General features: G+C 39.1%; 2 protein-coding genes across 3 annotated transcripts; one reads left to right on the top strand and one right to left on the bottom strand.

Moving 5' to 3' along the window:
* The first annotated feature begins 4,371 nt into the window (after positions 1 to 4,371).
* Positions 4,372 to 8,111, top strand: LOC143854430 (protein REVEILLE 1-like). 2 transcript variants are annotated; one of them, XM_077364409.1, is made up of 6 exons: positions 4,372 to 5,247; positions 5,794 to 5,928; positions 6,036 to 6,147; positions 6,242 to 6,303; positions 6,475 to 6,882; positions 6,993 to 8,111. In XM_077364409.1, exons 1-6 carry the CDS (start codon positions 5,236 to 5,238, stop codon positions 7,755 to 7,757), a joined length of 1,494 nt encoding a protein of 497 aa, XP_077220524.1. In that variant the 5' UTR covers positions 4,372 to 5,235; the 3' UTR covers positions 7,758 to 8,111. The 2 variants fall into 2 exon arrangements, with proteins under 2 accessions (XP_077220524.1, XP_077220525.1); XM_077364410.1 differs by lacking the exons at positions 4,372 to 5,247; positions 5,794 to 5,928 and having other exon boundaries at positions 6,242 to 6,322.
* A 1,617-nt stretch (positions 8,112 to 9,728) lies between these two features.
* Positions 9,729 to 17,081, bottom strand: LOC143854990 (RNA-binding (RRM/RBD/RNP motifs) family protein). Its single transcript, XM_077365142.1, has 4 exons — positions 16,782 to 17,081; positions 14,715 to 14,783; positions 14,354 to 14,460; positions 9,729 to 10,031 (listed from the first exon to the last, which is right to left on the bottom strand). The coding sequence occupies exons 1-4, from the start codon at positions 17,032 to 17,034 to the stop codon at positions 9,951 to 9,953; spliced, it is 510 nt and encodes a 169-aa protein (XP_077221257.1). The 5' UTR covers positions 17,035 to 17,081; the 3' UTR covers positions 9,729 to 9,950.
* Between the last annotated feature and the right edge of the window lie 629 nt (positions 17,082 to 17,710).

Raw genomic sequence — 17,710 nt, 5'->3', positions numbered from 1 at the left:
GGTTGGGTCTGAAACCGAAATTTGGCTGAAATCCAAATTTCACCGATTACCAGATTTCCCAAAATTTTAGCAATTTTGGAAATTTCGGCCTATAATTTGAAATTAATAAAATATTACTTTTTTTTATTACTGGTTTTTGGCCGAAATTTTGGTTTCGGTATAAATTTCAGTTTCGGTAAGGACCGAAACCGGGAAATTATTTCAGAATTTTTCTGTGGAAAATAAAATATCCAGAGGCTATGTTTGGCAACTATGAAAAATTATTTCATGGAATATTTGTTTGCCCAATTGTCTAAGAGGGGCAGAGGAGGGAGAGGAAGAGAATTGAGTTGGCATAAGGAGAGTAGGGGTGTCAATGGATCCAGACGGTCCAATGGATCGTCTGAATCCGAACGTTAATGAACGGGATCTAAACATATGAATAGTTAATGAACGGGATCGTCCGAATCCGAACATTAATGAACATGGGCATATTTCGGATCATCAAATCTGGGATCCGAAAATTTTTGGATTGTGTATGGGTACGCCACATATGTCCATTGGATAGTCACGATCCGAAATGGTTTACAGAAAAACCCTCCAAATTTTGTTAATGCTAACCGTTCTATGAAGGGTATTTTGGTCAAAAGCTCTCTTATCACTTAATGAATCGGATGGGAATGCGATTTCGCACTTTTCAGTCATTTCATTTCATACTTTCAAGAAGGAAAAGAGAGGGGTTTTCTTCTTTATGAATCATATTCTTTGATAATAGTTATATATTATATTTGTGTATGTAATTTTGATTAGTTTTATTGTTTACAAGCATTATTATACACATAGGTTAAACATAGATAAATTTTTAATTTAGTTGAAGAGAATGCATAGAGACAAACTAACAGTGGACTGCCATTCTCTCTCTTTTTTAAAAAATTAATTGCTTACTTAGCCTAGTGGGACATAATACGACACTCCGATGGACGGTCCGAATTAAAATAGATCGTGATCATGACGTGGAAAGTAGGATCCGAAGAACAATCCGACTCCGACCCGACCGATAAGGAATCTGAATGGATTGTGACTGTGACATAGGTGGATCCGGCCCGAAGTGGATCCATTGACACCCCTTGCTCTGTTTGGTTGCCGGGTTTTTTTTGTTCCTGGGAGTTTTGTGGGAGAGTAAGTTAAATTTTGGTCCCATCCCATGTTTGGTTGCCTTTTAGCACTAGGTTTATTTTAATCCCACTCTTGATTACTTGTGGGGTGAATTTTTTAATCCCACTTTTGTAATGATTGCCTTTTCATCCCATCCCAAGATAACCCCAGGAACAAAAATAAACTCAGGAACAAAAAAAAACCTTTATAAGAATTTTTTTCTACCCAACAGTTCAAGCAACCAAACAAAGGTTTTTTTTTTTCCCCACCATATCTCCCAGGGTATTTTTTTCTCCCACATAACCAAACATGGGATTTTTATTTTACCAGGATACTTCCAGGACTTTTTTTTTCCCACCTATCTCCCAGAGTATTTTTTTCTCCCACATAACTCCCGGGACCAAAAAAAACCTGGCAACCATACAGAGCAAAGGAGAGCATAAAAAATTCCCCAAAAAAAACTAATGAAAAAGATTACCTATTTAGCATAGGTTTTTTGTTTTCTTGACTTGACCTTTTCATGTTCTCCTCACACCCAGCGTCTCAAATCTAGGGGTGCAACTCGGGTTGGGTTCAACCCAACCTGAAAAATAGTTGGGTCGGGTTTGGGCAACCCTAACCATGTGAGACCCGCCATTTTGTATGAAATTTGTTTTTCGTAAGCTTAAAATCTCAGGTCGGGTCAAACCTCATAGGGTTGGAAATTGGGCCCGGTTGGGGTTGGGTTGGAGAAAAAGGGTTCCTAGGGTCGGGTCGGGCTGGGTTGGACCCAACCCGACCCAGTCTCTCGAATCTCTCCATGTCCTGCCCATCTATCACGAGCTCACCACCGGCCCCACAAATATTCCATGGAAGGTATTTTCATGGTGGCCAAATATGGCCAGAATGTTGGTAAACTCATTTTATGGATTAAAATAAAAATAAAAAAATCGTTCTTTCACATGAAAACTTCTAGACCTTGGAATATAATTTTGTTTTCCATGGAATATTTTTTCATAGAAAATGGTATTTTTCATGATTTTCTTTCCCCTATATCCAAACACCACTCACGCCCACCCTCTCAAATTTCTCCCTGCCCGGCCCGGCCCATTTTCCACAATCAAGAGAAATAAATGATTCAATGATCTGATCAATAATATTAGTATGGTTCGAGAGGAAGTAGCAGTAGGACAATATTAAAGATCTCATCGAAAACTTACAGCAGCTTGCCAAACAAGGGCTAAGAGAAAAAAGAGCACAGGTATGACTGGCATAAAATCTATGATTGGATTTTCACCTCATACGGCTCCTCGTTCAATTCTTTCGAAGTAATTGGATCCTTTTCCTCGTTCGAGAATCTCCTCCCTTCTTCCACTCCGTCCCGAAGAGTAACTAGGACCAATTGCAGTTACTAATTCATGATCTGGCATGTACAGAATGAAAACTTCATTCTCGATTCTACGAGAATTTTTATGAAAGCGTTTCATTTGCTTCTCTTCCATGGAAGTTTCATTTTACCTGGGCCAATACATGATATTCTTTTAGTATTTTTGGGATCAGGTCTTATACTAGGGGGTCTAGGAGTGGTATTACTTACCAATCCCATTTTTTCTGCCTTTTCATTGGGATTGGTTCTTGTTTGTATAGTGCCACAGAATATTCCATATAATATTTTGTGAAGTGATATACTTGCCCTCTTTTCTTCCCCGGGCCACCCCACTAGTGTATTTATGAATTATAACTTCTCTTTTTACACTACAATAGGGTGGCCCGAGGAAGAAAGGGGCCAACATTATTCAACTTTTTCGTCCAGAAGAGGTTGGAAACAAGACTTATCAGATGGACGGTTCAGATCAGTCAAAGGTGGTATCCACGGTGCCATATGGGCGAGACCACATTGTAAAATACTCGTCTCCCTTTCTTCCCCGGGCCACCCCCTCTAGTGTATTTATGACTTCTCTCTTTAGACTCCAAAGTGGTGGCTCGAGGAAGAAACGGGGGCGAACATATAAAAAAGCGCTATTTATAAGACCAACACAGACACTTAATACACAATGCCTTTCAAGTTTCAACAGCCAAAAAGAAAAAGAAAAAATAATCTAAAAACTAGTGCATTCCAAAGACAGCTGGCACGTAACTGAAAACTCCATTAAATCCGCCCTAAAAGCACCTGAAATTTGTGGCCTACATTTTTTCTTGTTTTTTAATGCAAACCCTCCTACACTTGGTGAATAAGCATCCATATCCACTATCTATCTAACCCCCTTCTTTTTAGAAATTTCCACCCCCCATCCAATCAAACTATCAAATAAAGCCACATACACGTGGCAGTTGGGTGTCTAGTGCTGCTGACGTGGCCAAAAGTGCATAAAGCCCCTCGCTAGAGGCTCCAGATATTTTCCACCCACTAGAAAAATAATATAATAGAGCAGAAAATATTATAAAATGATATCACCACTCCCCTATTTTGATGATCACACTCCTCACATTATTAAAAAGTACGGTATGGCCCGCACCATAGGATGATCCAAACCGTCCATTAGATGTGACACAGCCCAAAAATCATTTCCATATGTTGATCCTAACCCTCCGATCTATAGAGGACTGACTATTAGAGAGTTGGTCCTAATCCTCTATAGATCGGGGGGTTAGGATCAACCTATGGAAATAATTTTTGGGCACAGCCTATTTAGGCCGCTGCACCATAGGATGATCCAAACCGTCCATTAGATCTGACACAGCCCAAAAATCATTTCCATAGGTTGAGCCTAACCCTCCGATCTATAGAGGACTGACTATTAGAAGGTTGGTCCTAATCCTCTAGATCGGGGGGTTAGGATCAACCTATGGAAATGATTTTTAGGCACAACCTATTTAGGCTGTGTCCTACTATCTAATGGACGGTTTGGATCATCCAATGGTGCGTAATTTTTATTAATAATGTGAGGAGTGCGATTATCAAAATAAGGTAGTGGTGATATCATTTCCCTATTTTTTAAGTTTTTAAAATCTTATTATCCGTTCTTCGCTCTCAACCCCCACAAAATAAGAAGCCGAAATTAAAAATCGGGGGATAAGACAAGAACGCGCCACGTGTTGTGTGCTCGGTAATCGTCAGCCACAAGATGCGATGGATTTCTCGAATTTTCTAGGGAAAAGAGCGGAAAACAATGCTGACGTGGCGAGATTGCCTTCATCTTGCCTCAAAAGCCAAATATTTATAAGACTCTGTTTCTAGTCTCCTCTTTTCTCTTCATTTTCCTTCTCGTCTGAATTTTCCGGCGAAAATCCTAGGGGTTTGTCGTTTTCCTTTTTGAGTTTCTCTCATCGGAGATAACGAATCAGAATCCTAGATTCCGTTTTCCGGCGACATTTTCCGACGCAGAGGAAGTTCCGTCTGGTTTTGATTCAGCGATCTTTTTTTTTATCTGTTTTGAATGGATTCTCAACGGATTTGTTTGGATCTTGTCTTTCAGTATCATTAGGACTCTGAATTGTGTTTGTTCGATCATTTCTTTTTCTTTTTTTTTGCGGTGGAAAATAATCAAATGAACGGTTTTGTCTCTGCTTTACTGTTATCAGAAGAGATTAGGGATTTAGATCTTGTAACAAAAGCGAAAATTCTGTTGAATTCGAGTTTTTTTCAGAGTTTAAGCACCTAAAAAGGCGTTTTTGTTTTTGTCGGTGTTCAGATCTATCATTCCTAGGGTTTCTTTTCCCATTTTTAGCTGAAGAAGGTTAAATGAAGGGAGGAATTCGTTGATACAGACTTTCGATCTTTAATATTAGTTTTCAGTTCGTTAGATCGCTGTTCGATGAGTAGAAGGACATGAATTCGCTTGTTCATAGATCTTTAGGGTTTTTTTGTCTCCAAAATACTTGCTTAAGGAAGGAATTCATGTTATTGATAGAAGATTATATGGAGAGAATCGTTCTGAAGTAGTACGATTTGTAAGTTGAGATCTAATTATCTTTCTAACGAGAGGGAATTGCTATTTATGCGTATCCTTGCTCTGTTGAATTTTACAAGAAGACATATATATAGAGAGGTAGGAGACTAAGAAGCAGAAGGTTCTGGTTATCTGGAGCTAACAGGAGAATTTATTAAAGGTTTCGGTGGTGATGGCTGTTCAGGTACGCCTTGAATTGCCTCTACTCTTCTTTTAGTTGTTCTTTCTCTTCTTTTAGTTGTTTTAATGCCTGTTGATAGTAGAAAATGTTAAGAGTTGAAAATTCAGTATTTCTTTCCCATGTCTGATTTACATATCCTGTTCATATCAATGTTAAGCTGTGAATTGTGTTTAGTTGTAAGACTTAGGTGTCACGCTGTAACTTCGAAATCAGATCAACATGGATGAGATGTTGTTCATGGTGGTTCTTTGTATGCGACTTTGTGAAGTTAGAAACTGGTAGTGTTAGTGTTAAAATTGAATGAACGTGAACAAGATTATTTTTAATGTAAACCATTTAGTTATATTTATTATTTTTTGCTTCTGCTCACTTATTTGTGTGTTGCATCAGATATTAACAGTAAGTAGAAGAGTTGGGAGTCAAAGTAGTAAGTAGGATTATCTTTCAGAAAAAAAAGTAGTAAGTAGGATTTTGTTATGCTAATTGCCTTGTGTAGATTTTTGACTGATTCTGTTCTCTTATAAAGTTAAGGGGCTGGTTTGAATATAGGAAAAAATTGGAGGCACGGGTACGAATACTGTTCTTATTCCCAACAATCGAGTATGTTTGGATGCCAACAAACCACCGCCAAATGGGTTTTCACCGAAGGAACTGTATTCCTCAGGAGATGAACACACACCTAAGGTTTCATTCTTTCAATCGCTTAAGACTGGTTTGAGTTGTTATTCGACTGAACCCTTTTATTTTCTTTCCATTAATTTTTTATTTATCCATTTCTTCGGTGTGAATAGGCTAGAAAACCCTACACAATTACAAAACAACGAGAAAGATGGACGGAGGAAGAGCATAAGAAGTTCTTAGAAGCTCTAAAACTGTATGGTCGTGCCTGGCGTCGAATAGAAGGTAGCTAACTTGAAACTTTGATCTTCTCTATAATTGATGCCTTGCTATGGCCTTTTTCTTTATCTCTATTGAAATAACTCCCGTGTTTATTCAGAACACATAGGCACCAAGACCGCTGTTCAAATTCGAAGCCATGCCCAGAAATTCTTCTCTAAGGTTCATTGTTCTTCTTCCGGTACCTATTTTCTCCCATTATGAATCCATGGTGATCTTACTTGATATTCAAAGTAAGTCAAAGGTCCATGAGGATTATCCGCAAAAGATCTATGCGGTTTTACGACCTTGTTTGTACTTCTTTCTCACTACTTTGCCATCTCTGTGGTGTAGGTTGTTCGGGAATCAGGAGGTTGCAATTCAGACTTTGTGAAGTCCATCGAAATTCCTCCTCCCCGTCCAAAAAGAAAGCCCATTCATCCATATCCTCGTAAATTGGTCCATTCATTTGGGAAACCAATCTCAGCTCATGAGCAACTGGAAAGGTCTACATCACCAATTCCATCAGTCTCTGAACCAGAGAATAGATCACCAACATCTGTTTTATCTGCAATTGGATTGGATACAATGGGGTCAACCTGTTTGAATCCATCCACTGCTGGATTGAACTCAATATGTTTGATACTTGCAGAACAAGAGAACAGGTACCCGTCACCCAGTTCATCAACTGAAGAAGAGAACAGGTTCCCATCACCAGTCCTAGTAGCTGCTGGTACAAGTTTGCCAGACAAATCTCCCATGGTACTGCCACATTAGATAATAAAATCCTTCATTTTACTGATCAATTGAAACTATTCTTCCTGATTAGGTTTCATTTCTCAGTTTAATTCAGTTTATATGTATGTTTCCAGAACTTCGAGACTGATTATAAAGATAATGTATCTACCACAGAAGGTTCTTCAGTAGCACCCACAACCAGTCTTAAGCTCTTTGGAAGAACTGTCCTAGTCACAGATTCTCACAGACCTGTTGCCGGAAATATTCCAAAATCTCATAGACCTGTTATTGACATAGAAAGCCACCAAGAAAACTTAGACATGGATGTGCAGAAACCTGAACAAACATCATCACCAAGAGACTTAAAGCAGAGAGATTTTTCTCTGGATCCATGCAAAAGTGCTTGGAATCTATGGTCTTCTCGGGTTCTGCCATTATTCTACTGTCCATCATTCCAGCAAGAAGGATCAAATTCAGCAGAATCTACCACTCCTTTGCCTTGGTTGTCTTTGTATGGAACTTTACCATTTCCCCTCGTCCCATCAAACAACATGAATTCAAGAGAGACACCTCCTGATATTCATATGGGAGCCTCTGATGATAAAGAGGTACAAGAGGAAGGTTCTGGGACTGATTCTGACACAGACTCTATCAGTGAGGTGGGAGTAGGGGAGAAGAACAGTTATTTTGTTGAAGCTTCTGATAAAACAAAGGAACCAATAGTGTTTTTTTGCTTGAAAGCAAGTGAGAATTCAGCCTTCTCTTGTCGACAAGCATGTTCCAAGAATTCTGCAAAGGGTTTTGTGCCCTACAAAAGATGTGTAGCGGAAAGAGATGTCCAGCAGTCACAAATTGGCAGCGAAGAGAGAGAGGCACAAAGGATCCGGTTGTGTTTATAGTAAAACTCACTCCCTTTCCCTTAACTGTTCTTTTTGCCTTGTCTGCAGAAAGGTTTTGACAGTTAAAGGCTAGTTTTGGTAGAGAAACTCAACTGTGTGTAGGTTTCAGCTGAGGGATTGAAGTACCATGTCTTCAGTTTGTAAATCAAGTGTTCTATCTCTCTACCTTCAAAGGTATATATCCTTCTTAACCTTCATTTCCCCTGTATCTTCCGCCGTAAGGTAATAGTCCTCTTTTCTTTCTTTTCACCCTTGAAATCTTGTAGTCTTATGTATGTTGGAATACTTAAATTTTTTGCGAAATGCATTCGTGTATCTTCGTTTTAAAAGAAATTCCTTGTAGCTTTTGTCTTACTCTCATGACTTCTACTTCTTTTCTTTTCTTGTTCTTTTACTTGATTAATCCTGGTTCACAGTTAAATCCATAAGGGATTTGCCAGCGTCCATCGCAGCAGAAGGCATTTCGCGGCTGTGGCATGCGAGAGCAGCCTCCTCATGAATGAGGACAAAATGTGCTGAAAGTGAGCCTGTGTGGCTGCTCTCACATGCAGCAGCCCATCCGCGTAATGCCTTCTGCGTCTGTGAGCCTGTGTGGCTGCTCTCACATGCAACATCTGCAAAATGCCTTATGCGATGGACGCTAGCAAATCCCCAAAAATAAATATACAAACACCAAAAACAGTTCATTCACTAGAGAATTAACCCCTGAATTAGGGGCATGTGCCGTGTTATTCATTTTGTAGTACAGTTCCTTGTCTATAGGCATCCCATCCATTTTGGGTGGTCTGGCACACATGTAATCAAGTTTCTCCCCCCCCCCCTCTCTCTCTCTCTCTCTCTCTCTCCATGTTTGACAGTAGTGAGAGTTTTTTCCATGGATATCAGCTTATCAAGTGGTGGGAAAGGGAGAAAATTTAGAGGCCACAAGTTAGAAGAGGGTGAGAAGTGGCTGAAAAACCTGGAAAAAGAAAAAACTTAATGTTGGATCTGTATTGGCCCGAAAATCAGGCAGGTGATAAGCATACGTTATTGCTGAATGTCGATGGTAAAAAACTACATGCATCTACTGTTAGCATTTAGGCCCTGTTCGTTTGAGATGTGGAGCCCTCAACCGACCGATTATCAGACTCAACAAAATTAACGTAATTTTGAGTCCAATAATCGGATTGGGATTGTGATTAATTTTGATTGGGGGCTCACAATCGGTTGTCTTATCTCAAACGGACAGGACCATAACGAATCAAGATTGGATTACTATTTACTAGGCCCTGTTCGTTTCAGATTGAGACAACAGATGGTGAGGGCCCCAACCAAATATTGGCGGTTGTCACAATCTGAAACGAACAGGTCATTAGAATTGTGAAGTTGTGTGATTTATTGGCCTTAGAGATCCAAAGTGATTTACAAGATGAACAGAAGTCCTCAGTAAGGTGAGGTGGGTATTATCATAACAAGGGAGTGCGGATATAAAATTATATTAGATCATGTGGGGTGGGGGGAAGGCATTATCGGTTCAAATGGTAGATATTCTGTTTCAATCTATCTGCCAAATGCAATTGCCTTCATAAATGTATGCAACTATATTAAAGCTGTGAAAGAACCAAAATTAGTCCTGCAATAAAAAAAAGGGAGATGCCATTTTCACCCCGTCTGCCGTACGCATTCGCCCCGTTATAACGTGAACAGAGGGCAACTTTTAACGCTTTTTGATGTCAAATCATGTTAAAAGGGGGGCGAATGCGTACTGCCGGGGGTGAGGAGACCCGATGTAGGTCATTTTTTGGCATAGCACATCTATATTGAATCCAAAACAAAAACCAATATTTTGTGTTCAGTTATCAGATAACAGCTCTGATTCAAAAAGGATACCAAAACCTAATGTCCTTGGTTCAACAAAGTTTACAAGTTTCTCTGGATACATGTATTTCATAACTATAGATATCACAGTAACATTTCATACTTTAACAGATAAAAATCAATGGCATTGATAAAAATCAAATGGCTAATTAGATACCAAAAGAAATTACCATCCACTCTAGTAATAATTCTTGTAGAATGAATAGGAATAACTACTACAGTTCAATAATTAGACTCCCAGTAACAATGCTTAACTCGATCTTGATGCTTCTATGGTAGCCAACTTGATCCAATGTAATACATGCAAGACTCACAAACTCTCCTCACTCCTGCTGTTTAGTACTGTCTCGGGTTTTGCTGGCGCAGCTCTAACCTCGGTTTTGCAACTTCCACAAAGATGACCCGCCCATCCAAAAACTGAGCAATAAAACAAGGGAAGTCATCAGTCCCCGGCAAGCAAATTTGGGTATAAAATATTAATGCATTGTGCACGCAAGAATACAAATGTGCACTTTAGAAGTGGTTTGAATTTGGCAGCAAGAAGAGTTCAAAGCTGCGAAGAACTTAAAGGACGTGTAAGTATAAAGGTCTGGAGCATCAAAAAACAAAGTATGGATTTGTGCTCAGAAGATTACATTCCAACATTTCATTTTGCGCTGGGAGTGAAATATCTCAATCGTGAGATCAGACCAGTTATGCATCTCGAACCAGTTCCATGACCCAGATAGGTTAGAACATTGAACGAGAGAATAGCAACAATGTCATTCACCACTTCTCACAATTATAAAATATGATTCCATGACAGTTTTAACTTCTAATTACTTGTAAAATTAGGTTCTGTAGTCACCTGTAACTTCCTTTATTCTAGAGTGGCAAGAGTAATTTTGTTATGAGGAACCAGCAATACAAGAAGGACAAGTGGTCTCAATGCAACAAAATAGAGGCCACTTAAAGGGCCCTACAATCTAAAGAGGAAATCCATCTCCTATAATTAGTACCTCTTTCCACTCCTTCCTCTGCTAAGGTGTCAACCATCTCATTTGTGGATCTTGGCTTTTGCCAAAAAGATGGAGATATCCAAACTCACAAGCCGATAATCTCCCTAATGATGCCCGCTAATCTCCAAGGTCCTATTGAATTCCTTTGTGCTCATGCAAAGGTGCCGGAAAGATGGAGATATCTACACATTTGAGGAATCACCTTCTATCCTAATTTCCCACTCATTGATGATGTGAATATACGAAATCCGCAAAGTGGAGCCTGCACACCCCTGATTCATTTGAGTCATGTTCTCCAACGGGGCCGGAGAAAACCTCAAGAACGATGGCATGATAATCACGAAACAGCTCCTACTTTGGCTAGTGCTGATTTTCCTCTTGAACTCCCATCAAAGTTTAGTTTTATCCATTTATGAAGTGGTGGCTCCCAACATAGTTGTGGAACGTTTTGAGTGCCTCTTTTCCAAATGATGGTTTTCTAATTCCTTAATATTTTACTGATCGGGACTGGGGGAAACAACTTGGTAATCCAATCTCATTGCATCATGTCAATTTTAAGTTCCATTATTACCCTTTCCATGGGTCAGTGGTGATCTTGAAAAAATTCAATTATTCCTTTCCGGTTTTCCCTCCAAATGTGCCAAGCCATAACATATGGAAGAGGACGGCAAATGATTTCTGGCACTACAGAATGGTACCCCTCCCCAATCAAGGAACGATTTTTTCGATTGAGCCTGGGAACACCCACCTCATGCCAAAAGCTCCCATGAGTGAAAACCGCAACTTAACGAAAAGAGACAATGAATCATCATAACATCTATGGTTTCCTCGGCCTTCAAGCAAAATACACATCTACTTTCTACTCAAAGCCCGTTCCTTTTAAGTATTTTACACGTGTGCCCAGAAACCCTTCCTTTTAAGTTTTTTACACATGTTAATTTTCCTTGCTGCTGCTATCCAAGCGAAAGCTACCACCCTTCGCCACACATTCGTGAGAGGTGAATTACCACTATCTTCATCCAAGATACTTTGGAAGAAAGAGTGAACGGAGAACACACCTTGAGTGTTTAGTATCCAAATCTTCTTATCGGGTTCTTGAATTGATATGTAAATCTATCTTGTCAAGAACCCCTAATAGGTGTGCCAAATTATCAATCTCACTTCGTTTTAAGTTACTCCTAAGACCAATTTCTCTTAAAAGAAATCCATTTCCTATTCTCTCATAACAACACAAACTCTCACCCCTAAGGTTTGCTAATACATACAGGTCTGTCAAAACATGATATATTTAACAAAAGTCAAAACCAGAGCTTAACTGGATTTAATAGTGACAGACCTAGATTTTGTGGCTTTTTTGGCACTTCTCCATTGATTAGTAAGGCAAATTAGGCTGGACATTGGTTGGTGTCACCAGAACTGTTTAACACATCTGAGACTACAAATACATAGGATCTTCAATCAAAGAGCTTGGGCAAGGTATGCAATTATTTTCACCTAGATCTTTATTGCTTAGAAGTACTTTAATTGTATTTCTGATATCTGAAAACTCAAAATGAAAATGACTGTAGCTCCCAGTCTAACATATTTAAAATAAAGAAAAACTAAAAACATGAAATATACATTTGATCCTACAACTGCAAGGAAGCCCTCCCTTAGTAGGAGAGCATCTGGTAAAAAAGCAATGGAAAGAAATCTTGAAGATTGCTGATATTACAATATTCAGAAAGGTCCTATACCAATGTAGGATACTAGAGAAGTCAGGAAAAAGGGAAAATAGGTGAAAATTGGCATAAGGCATTTTTTGAATATTTTATTAATATTTGTGAAACCACCAATTACTCCAAAAGCTTACGCCGTTGGAGATGACGTTATTTAATATTTTATACTTTAACACTCCCCCTCATGTGTGGGCCCTCTTTTTAGGGTTGACCTACACGTGGCACATGGTGATTTTGGGTTGGCCATTACATGTTGATTTTTTAATATCTGCGAGGTTTGAACCGAGGACCTTGGCTCTGATACCATGTGAAACCACCAATTACTCCAAAAGCTTAAACTGTTGGAGATGGCGTTATTTAATCTTTTATACTTTAACGATATTATCATTTTTTATCCAGAAAAAGGAAACTACTGCGCTGTTCTGAATACAAAACCTGTAAACCGGCCCTGTTTTCAGTATTGCTATACTTAATCCATACATGCGCTATGTACGAACTTGACAGGATCAAAGGCACATTTTTGCAGATTTTGGGTAAGAACAATAGGTGAAAATCAGGAGACATTGACCATTTCAGAAGGTTAAAAGAGGACTATGGAAAAGGTTGCAGCTGACAATAGATGCACAGATTGATACAAACTTACATGTGCACACGCACACATATTCCATTTATTAACATACATACATACATACATACATACATACATATGTCACATCTATGGAATCTGTTGTTCTTAGTATACATACACACATATTAACATACGCACATATTCCATCGATGCACAGCTTATTGATCTCCTTCTTGGTTAGTCATCGGTCCCGTGGAAGAAGAAAGGGAGAATCTTATCGAACATGTCATTCTTAGCTACTATTTGGGTTCTGTGGAAAGAAAGGAACGCTAGAGTATTTAAAGGTGTCACAAAGAGTCCCCTTTTCCTTTATTTCAAAGTTGTGGCATTGGTAATTTCCTGGGCAAAGACGCTCTCATGTTTCAGTTTTATTTCTGCATTTGATCTTTGGAATGGTTGGAAGGAGGTCTGTCTTAGTGTGGAATATAAGGCTAAGATGGTACAAGTTTGGTTGCCGCCTGAACCAGGGTTCTTGAAGCTTAATCTTGATGGATCTAACTTGGGGAATCCTGGCCTTGTGGGTATTGGAGGCATATTGAGGAATGATTTGGGCTTTTGCGGGATCCATTGGGGTTGCAGATGCGTCTGAAGCTACACGGTCCACCAAGGTCTAAAGTTATTATTAGACAAAGATTTCCTGGATAAGGTGGTGGTGGAAGGGGACTCCCTAAACGTTATTTGCTGGCTTAGGGGATCCCATAAGCCCCCTTGGAGATTTGCCCAATTCTTTGATGAAATGCTTGATTAGGTGGGATCCTCCTCTATCGTCTTTCAGCACATCCGGAGATGTGCCAATAGGGTGGCTGGTAGACTTGCTAGAGAAGGGGTTTCTAAGGAAGATATGGATTTGTTCGATTCCCTCCCTCCCTAATTCCTTTTTTTTTGAAATGACTCCCTCCCTAATTCCTTCTTATGTTTTCCTTTTCTCTTGTTTGTGTCACCCCCTCTCTAGGTCTTCTTTTTCTTGTATTGACCATCAAGGTCTGCTTTTTTTGAAATAAAATATGTTGCCATTCAAAGAAAAAAATGCCACATCTATATGTATATATGGTGTGCATACTTATACTTTGTGTGTACACGACTAGGTATGAACATATGCATTTATGTTTATGGGGATGGATTCCAAATTACTATCCTTAATTCCTGTTTGATAATGCTCAACTTTTTTTCTGGATCAAAATAATAATAGTAAAATGGCCAAGTTGTTAATCTATCATGTGTTTCTTGCTCCCCAAATAGGAGCTCTTGCTGGTATTTTTCACACATCCTGACTATGCATTATCTACACATCATTCTTTTTTGAAAAAAAAAACCAATTTCATAACAAAGAGAGAATTTACAAAGGTTGAAACATCCCAGAAAGAAATTATCTCCATATCAGTCCGGCAGGCATACCTTTCCATGCATCCCTTCTATGGCTTTTTTAGACTCCTCCTCTGTCGCATAACGAAGAAAAGCAAAGCCTCTTGGTCTATTCGCTATTCTATCCATCACAAGGTTGACTGTAAAATAAGCATAAGATAACAGCTCATCATTCCATCAGTCTAAGCAGCAGATTTTTGTTCTATGTTTTACTAGTCCATTAACATATTTCATGAGAAAACCGTTTACGATACATATGAATTCTCCTGAGAATGCGCAATTATAATATTCTGGGGATGAATTATGTTTGAAGCAATTTCAGCAAACTTCAAGCACTATGTAGTGAAAGGTGACAGAGATATAAAGAAATCAACATGATCAATACTATTTTCACCTTCAACAAGTTGACCAAAGTTTTGGAAGGCATTTCTCAAGCTTTCATCAGTGGTACGAAAAGAAAGCCCTGCAAACAATGGTGCACATATCACTTACAAATTTCAGTTAGGAAGTAAGGATAAAATGTCAATTTATCTCAAGCCCAATGTATATATAGACCCAGATCAAACCCAATCGAGAGTCAGCTAATTCCACTCAACTCAGATGTATGGTCATGACAACTCAGTTGTTTGAAAAGCAAAAATTGCATCTACTGATGTGGTTTGGAAATCATGGAATTGGTCATCTAATCATTGAAGGTGATTCGTCAAACGCAATATCGTGGGCTACCAACAAGTCAGTAGGTCCATGGGCACTAGTGGATGTCGTTACAGAAATTAAGGATCTAGTTACATCAATTTTCCCAAAATTTCAGAATAAACGTCGGTCTGCTAATGACGAGGCCGATGAACCAGCAAAAGACGGAGCAGAAAGAGAAGAGATGGTCATATTCCAGGCGATTTTTATTTTTTTTTGAGAGGGGGGGGGGGGGGGGGCACAATTGAAGGGCCAAGAGCTTAGTGCTACCTGTCCATCCTGCCTAGGAGAAATCCAGCACCAGGCCAATCGTGAGCCGGGAAGAATATGTATTCCAGGGATACTGTAATTGCTGTTACAACAGTGGGACATATTGTTCCCTTGATGTAATATGATTATAGATTATCAATAAAATTGTTACCTTTAAAAAAATTGCATGTACTGAGGGTAACAGAAACAACCCTGCAATGCAAATTTGTGTTCTAAAACACCATGGTTTGCTAACACATTTGTACTTGTCGATACACAGATTGTGAGTTGGCAGACGATATGTTGAAAAGTGAGAAAGCAGTCTAGGATTCACAATTTTTTTTTTGAAGAAGATACCACTAATTAAATAAGAGAAGATTACAAGAGCACTTCGGGGGGAAGAGACAGTCCCATATACAAGTAAGCTCTAGAAGCACCCAATTTGGCAAGACGACCAACCAAATCATTGGCATTTCTAAGAATGAGAGAAAAACTGAAAAAGAACAGACAAAATGTCTAAGAATATCATCTATCCCATCCAATAGATTGGCGAGTCTCCACATGCCAACATTACTTCCTTTGACCCACAACACAGAATTGGAAGAGTCTCTTCCCACTTCCAAGCTCCCATCCATCTGGTTGATAAACATAGACAATCCATGGTGGAGAGCAAGGACCTCGACAAGTTCTTGCAGTCTCGCCGGAAAATTTAAAGTCAGGGCAGGGCCTTACCGAGTTCTGGTTGATAAACTCGGCAGGGCCTTACCGAGTTCTGCCTAAACCATTTGCTAAACAGTGTTGCTGAAACCGGTTTTTTAAGCACTGTTTGTTTTGGATTTTGAGAACTGTTTGTAGTCCCAAACCGATTGTGGGTCCAAAGCCAATTATTGGACTCAAAATCGGTTGTCACAATCTTAAATTTAGATTGTGACAACCAATTGTGAGCCCCAAACCCTATTATTGGAGTAAAAATTACGTTTAATTTTGAGTCCAATAATCAGTTTTTGAGGCTCACAACCGATTATCGCAATCTAAAATGAACAGGGCCTTAATTTTGAGTCTAATAATCAGTTTTTGGACTCGCCATCAGTGCTCAAAATCCAAAACAAACAGGGCCTTACCGAGTTGAATTACTAATAGGAACGTCTGATTAAATTATATGCAGTAATAAACCCAATTGAAAAAAAAAAAAAACATTTCATATCAATACATCTAAGCACATGATTGGGTTCATGTACAAACATAGAAAATAAACCCAATTGAAATGCAAACCTAAACTACAACAAGAGATTGGCATACCCATTTAAGCATACTCACAAACAACAATGGAAAGAAAAACAAACAAAAATCAGTAACAGAACATGATAGGAAACGAGGGCAAAGAGAAAAAAGAAAAACCCCAACTGAGATTATGGATAAACACTGCAGTTTTTCTTCAAAATAAACAAAGAACTCCAACAAATCGGTATGCCGATATAAATAATACAAAGAGGGCAGGTTGGATAAAATATAATCTTACCACTGACATAGAGTTTGGTGGAGATTGTTGTACTACTCTTTGGAGAAGGAGGAAGGCATGCTACCACAAGGGAGCGAGTTCGAGTTGTAGAGAAAGAGAGAGAAGGATATTTCAAAGATGGGGAAGATGAAGAAGAAGAAGAAGAAGAAGAGAGGGATTTGAAGAGAATGGGGAAATTGCAAGAGCTTTCATTTTTTCTCACTGTTAGAGATTGAGAAACAGACACAACAACTGGAAGAACAGCTGATCCCATCTCTCTCTGATAAAAAATCCAGAGGGGTGTTTGGATAATATGGAAGGGGTATTAACAGAAAAAGAAGGGGACAAGTGAAAATCTAAAATATGACGAAACTACCCCTGGTTTTATAATTAGTGAGAATTGAATGTGACCTTGCACTGAGTATTAAGAGGAGTGGAAAAGAAGTCGGGTCGGGGCAACCCGACCCGAGTAAAACCCGACATTTTTTATGAATTTTTTATTTTATAAGCTGAAAAACTCGGGTCGGGTCAGGTTGGGTTTGGGTTGGAAAAAATGGGTTCCTCGGGTCGGGTTGAACCCAATCGGGCTGTAAATAGGGTCGGGTTGGGAAAAAGGGTTTCTCAGGTCTGGTTGTCTTTTAGTATTTAAAGGTTGTGATAAGGTTATTATAGTTCCCAAAAAGCTCTCACAGTCACAGGCCATTTATATACTAAAAGATCGACGAGAAACTTGAGCTCCAATATCATTGGAGCGCTGATATCATTTTCCTTTTTTCTTTCTCGGCTTCTCCTGGTTATTGTCTACAGGGCTAGTTTGAGGAATTTGGATCGCCTGAGATCCTTTGTTCCTCCCTTTCTTTTAGTTATGGTCTCTATAGATATAGATAGGGGTGGTGCTTTGTGCTCTTGATTGTATCATCTCTTTTTTTTATATTAATACACTGGTAGGG

This window comes from Tasmannia lanceolata, unplaced genomic scaffold (genome assembly GCF_043159265.1).
Source record: "Tasmannia lanceolata isolate RefF3 unplaced genomic scaffold, GAP_Taslan_0.1 ptg000020l, whole genome shotgun sequence".
NCBI classification, from domain to species: domain Eukaryota; kingdom Viridiplantae; phylum Streptophyta; class Magnoliopsida; order Canellales; family Winteraceae; genus Tasmannia; species Tasmannia lanceolata.
This window is presented reverse-complemented; position numbering and strand designations above follow the sequence as displayed.

What these genes read in the sequence shown, in the direction of transcription:
- LOC143854430 (XM_077364409.1), top strand. An exon ending in TGCCTGGCGTCGAATAGAAG is followed by an intron (nt 6,148 to 6,241) that starts GTAGCTAACTTG and finishes GTGTTTATTCAG; the next exon opens with AACACATAGGCACCAAGACC. An exon ending in CCCAGAAATTCTTCTCTAAG is followed by an intron (nt 6,304 to 6,474) that starts GTTCATTGTTCT and finishes TCTGTGGTGTAG; the next exon opens with GTTGTTCGGGAATCAGGAGG.
- LOC143854990 (XM_077365142.1), bottom strand. Translation starts at nt 17,034, where the DNA reads ATGGGATCAGCTGTTCTTCCAGTTGTTGTGTCTGTTTCTCAATCTCTA. An exon ending in CACCAAACTCTATGTCAGTG is followed by an intron (nt 14,784 to 16,781) that starts GTAAGATTATAT and finishes CATTGTTTGCAG; the next exon opens with GGCTTTCTTTTCGTACCACT. An exon ending in CTTTGGTCAACTTGTTGAAG is followed by an intron (nt 14,461 to 14,714) that starts GTGAAAATAGTA and finishes CTTATTTTACAG; the next exon opens with TCAACCTTGTGATGGATAGA.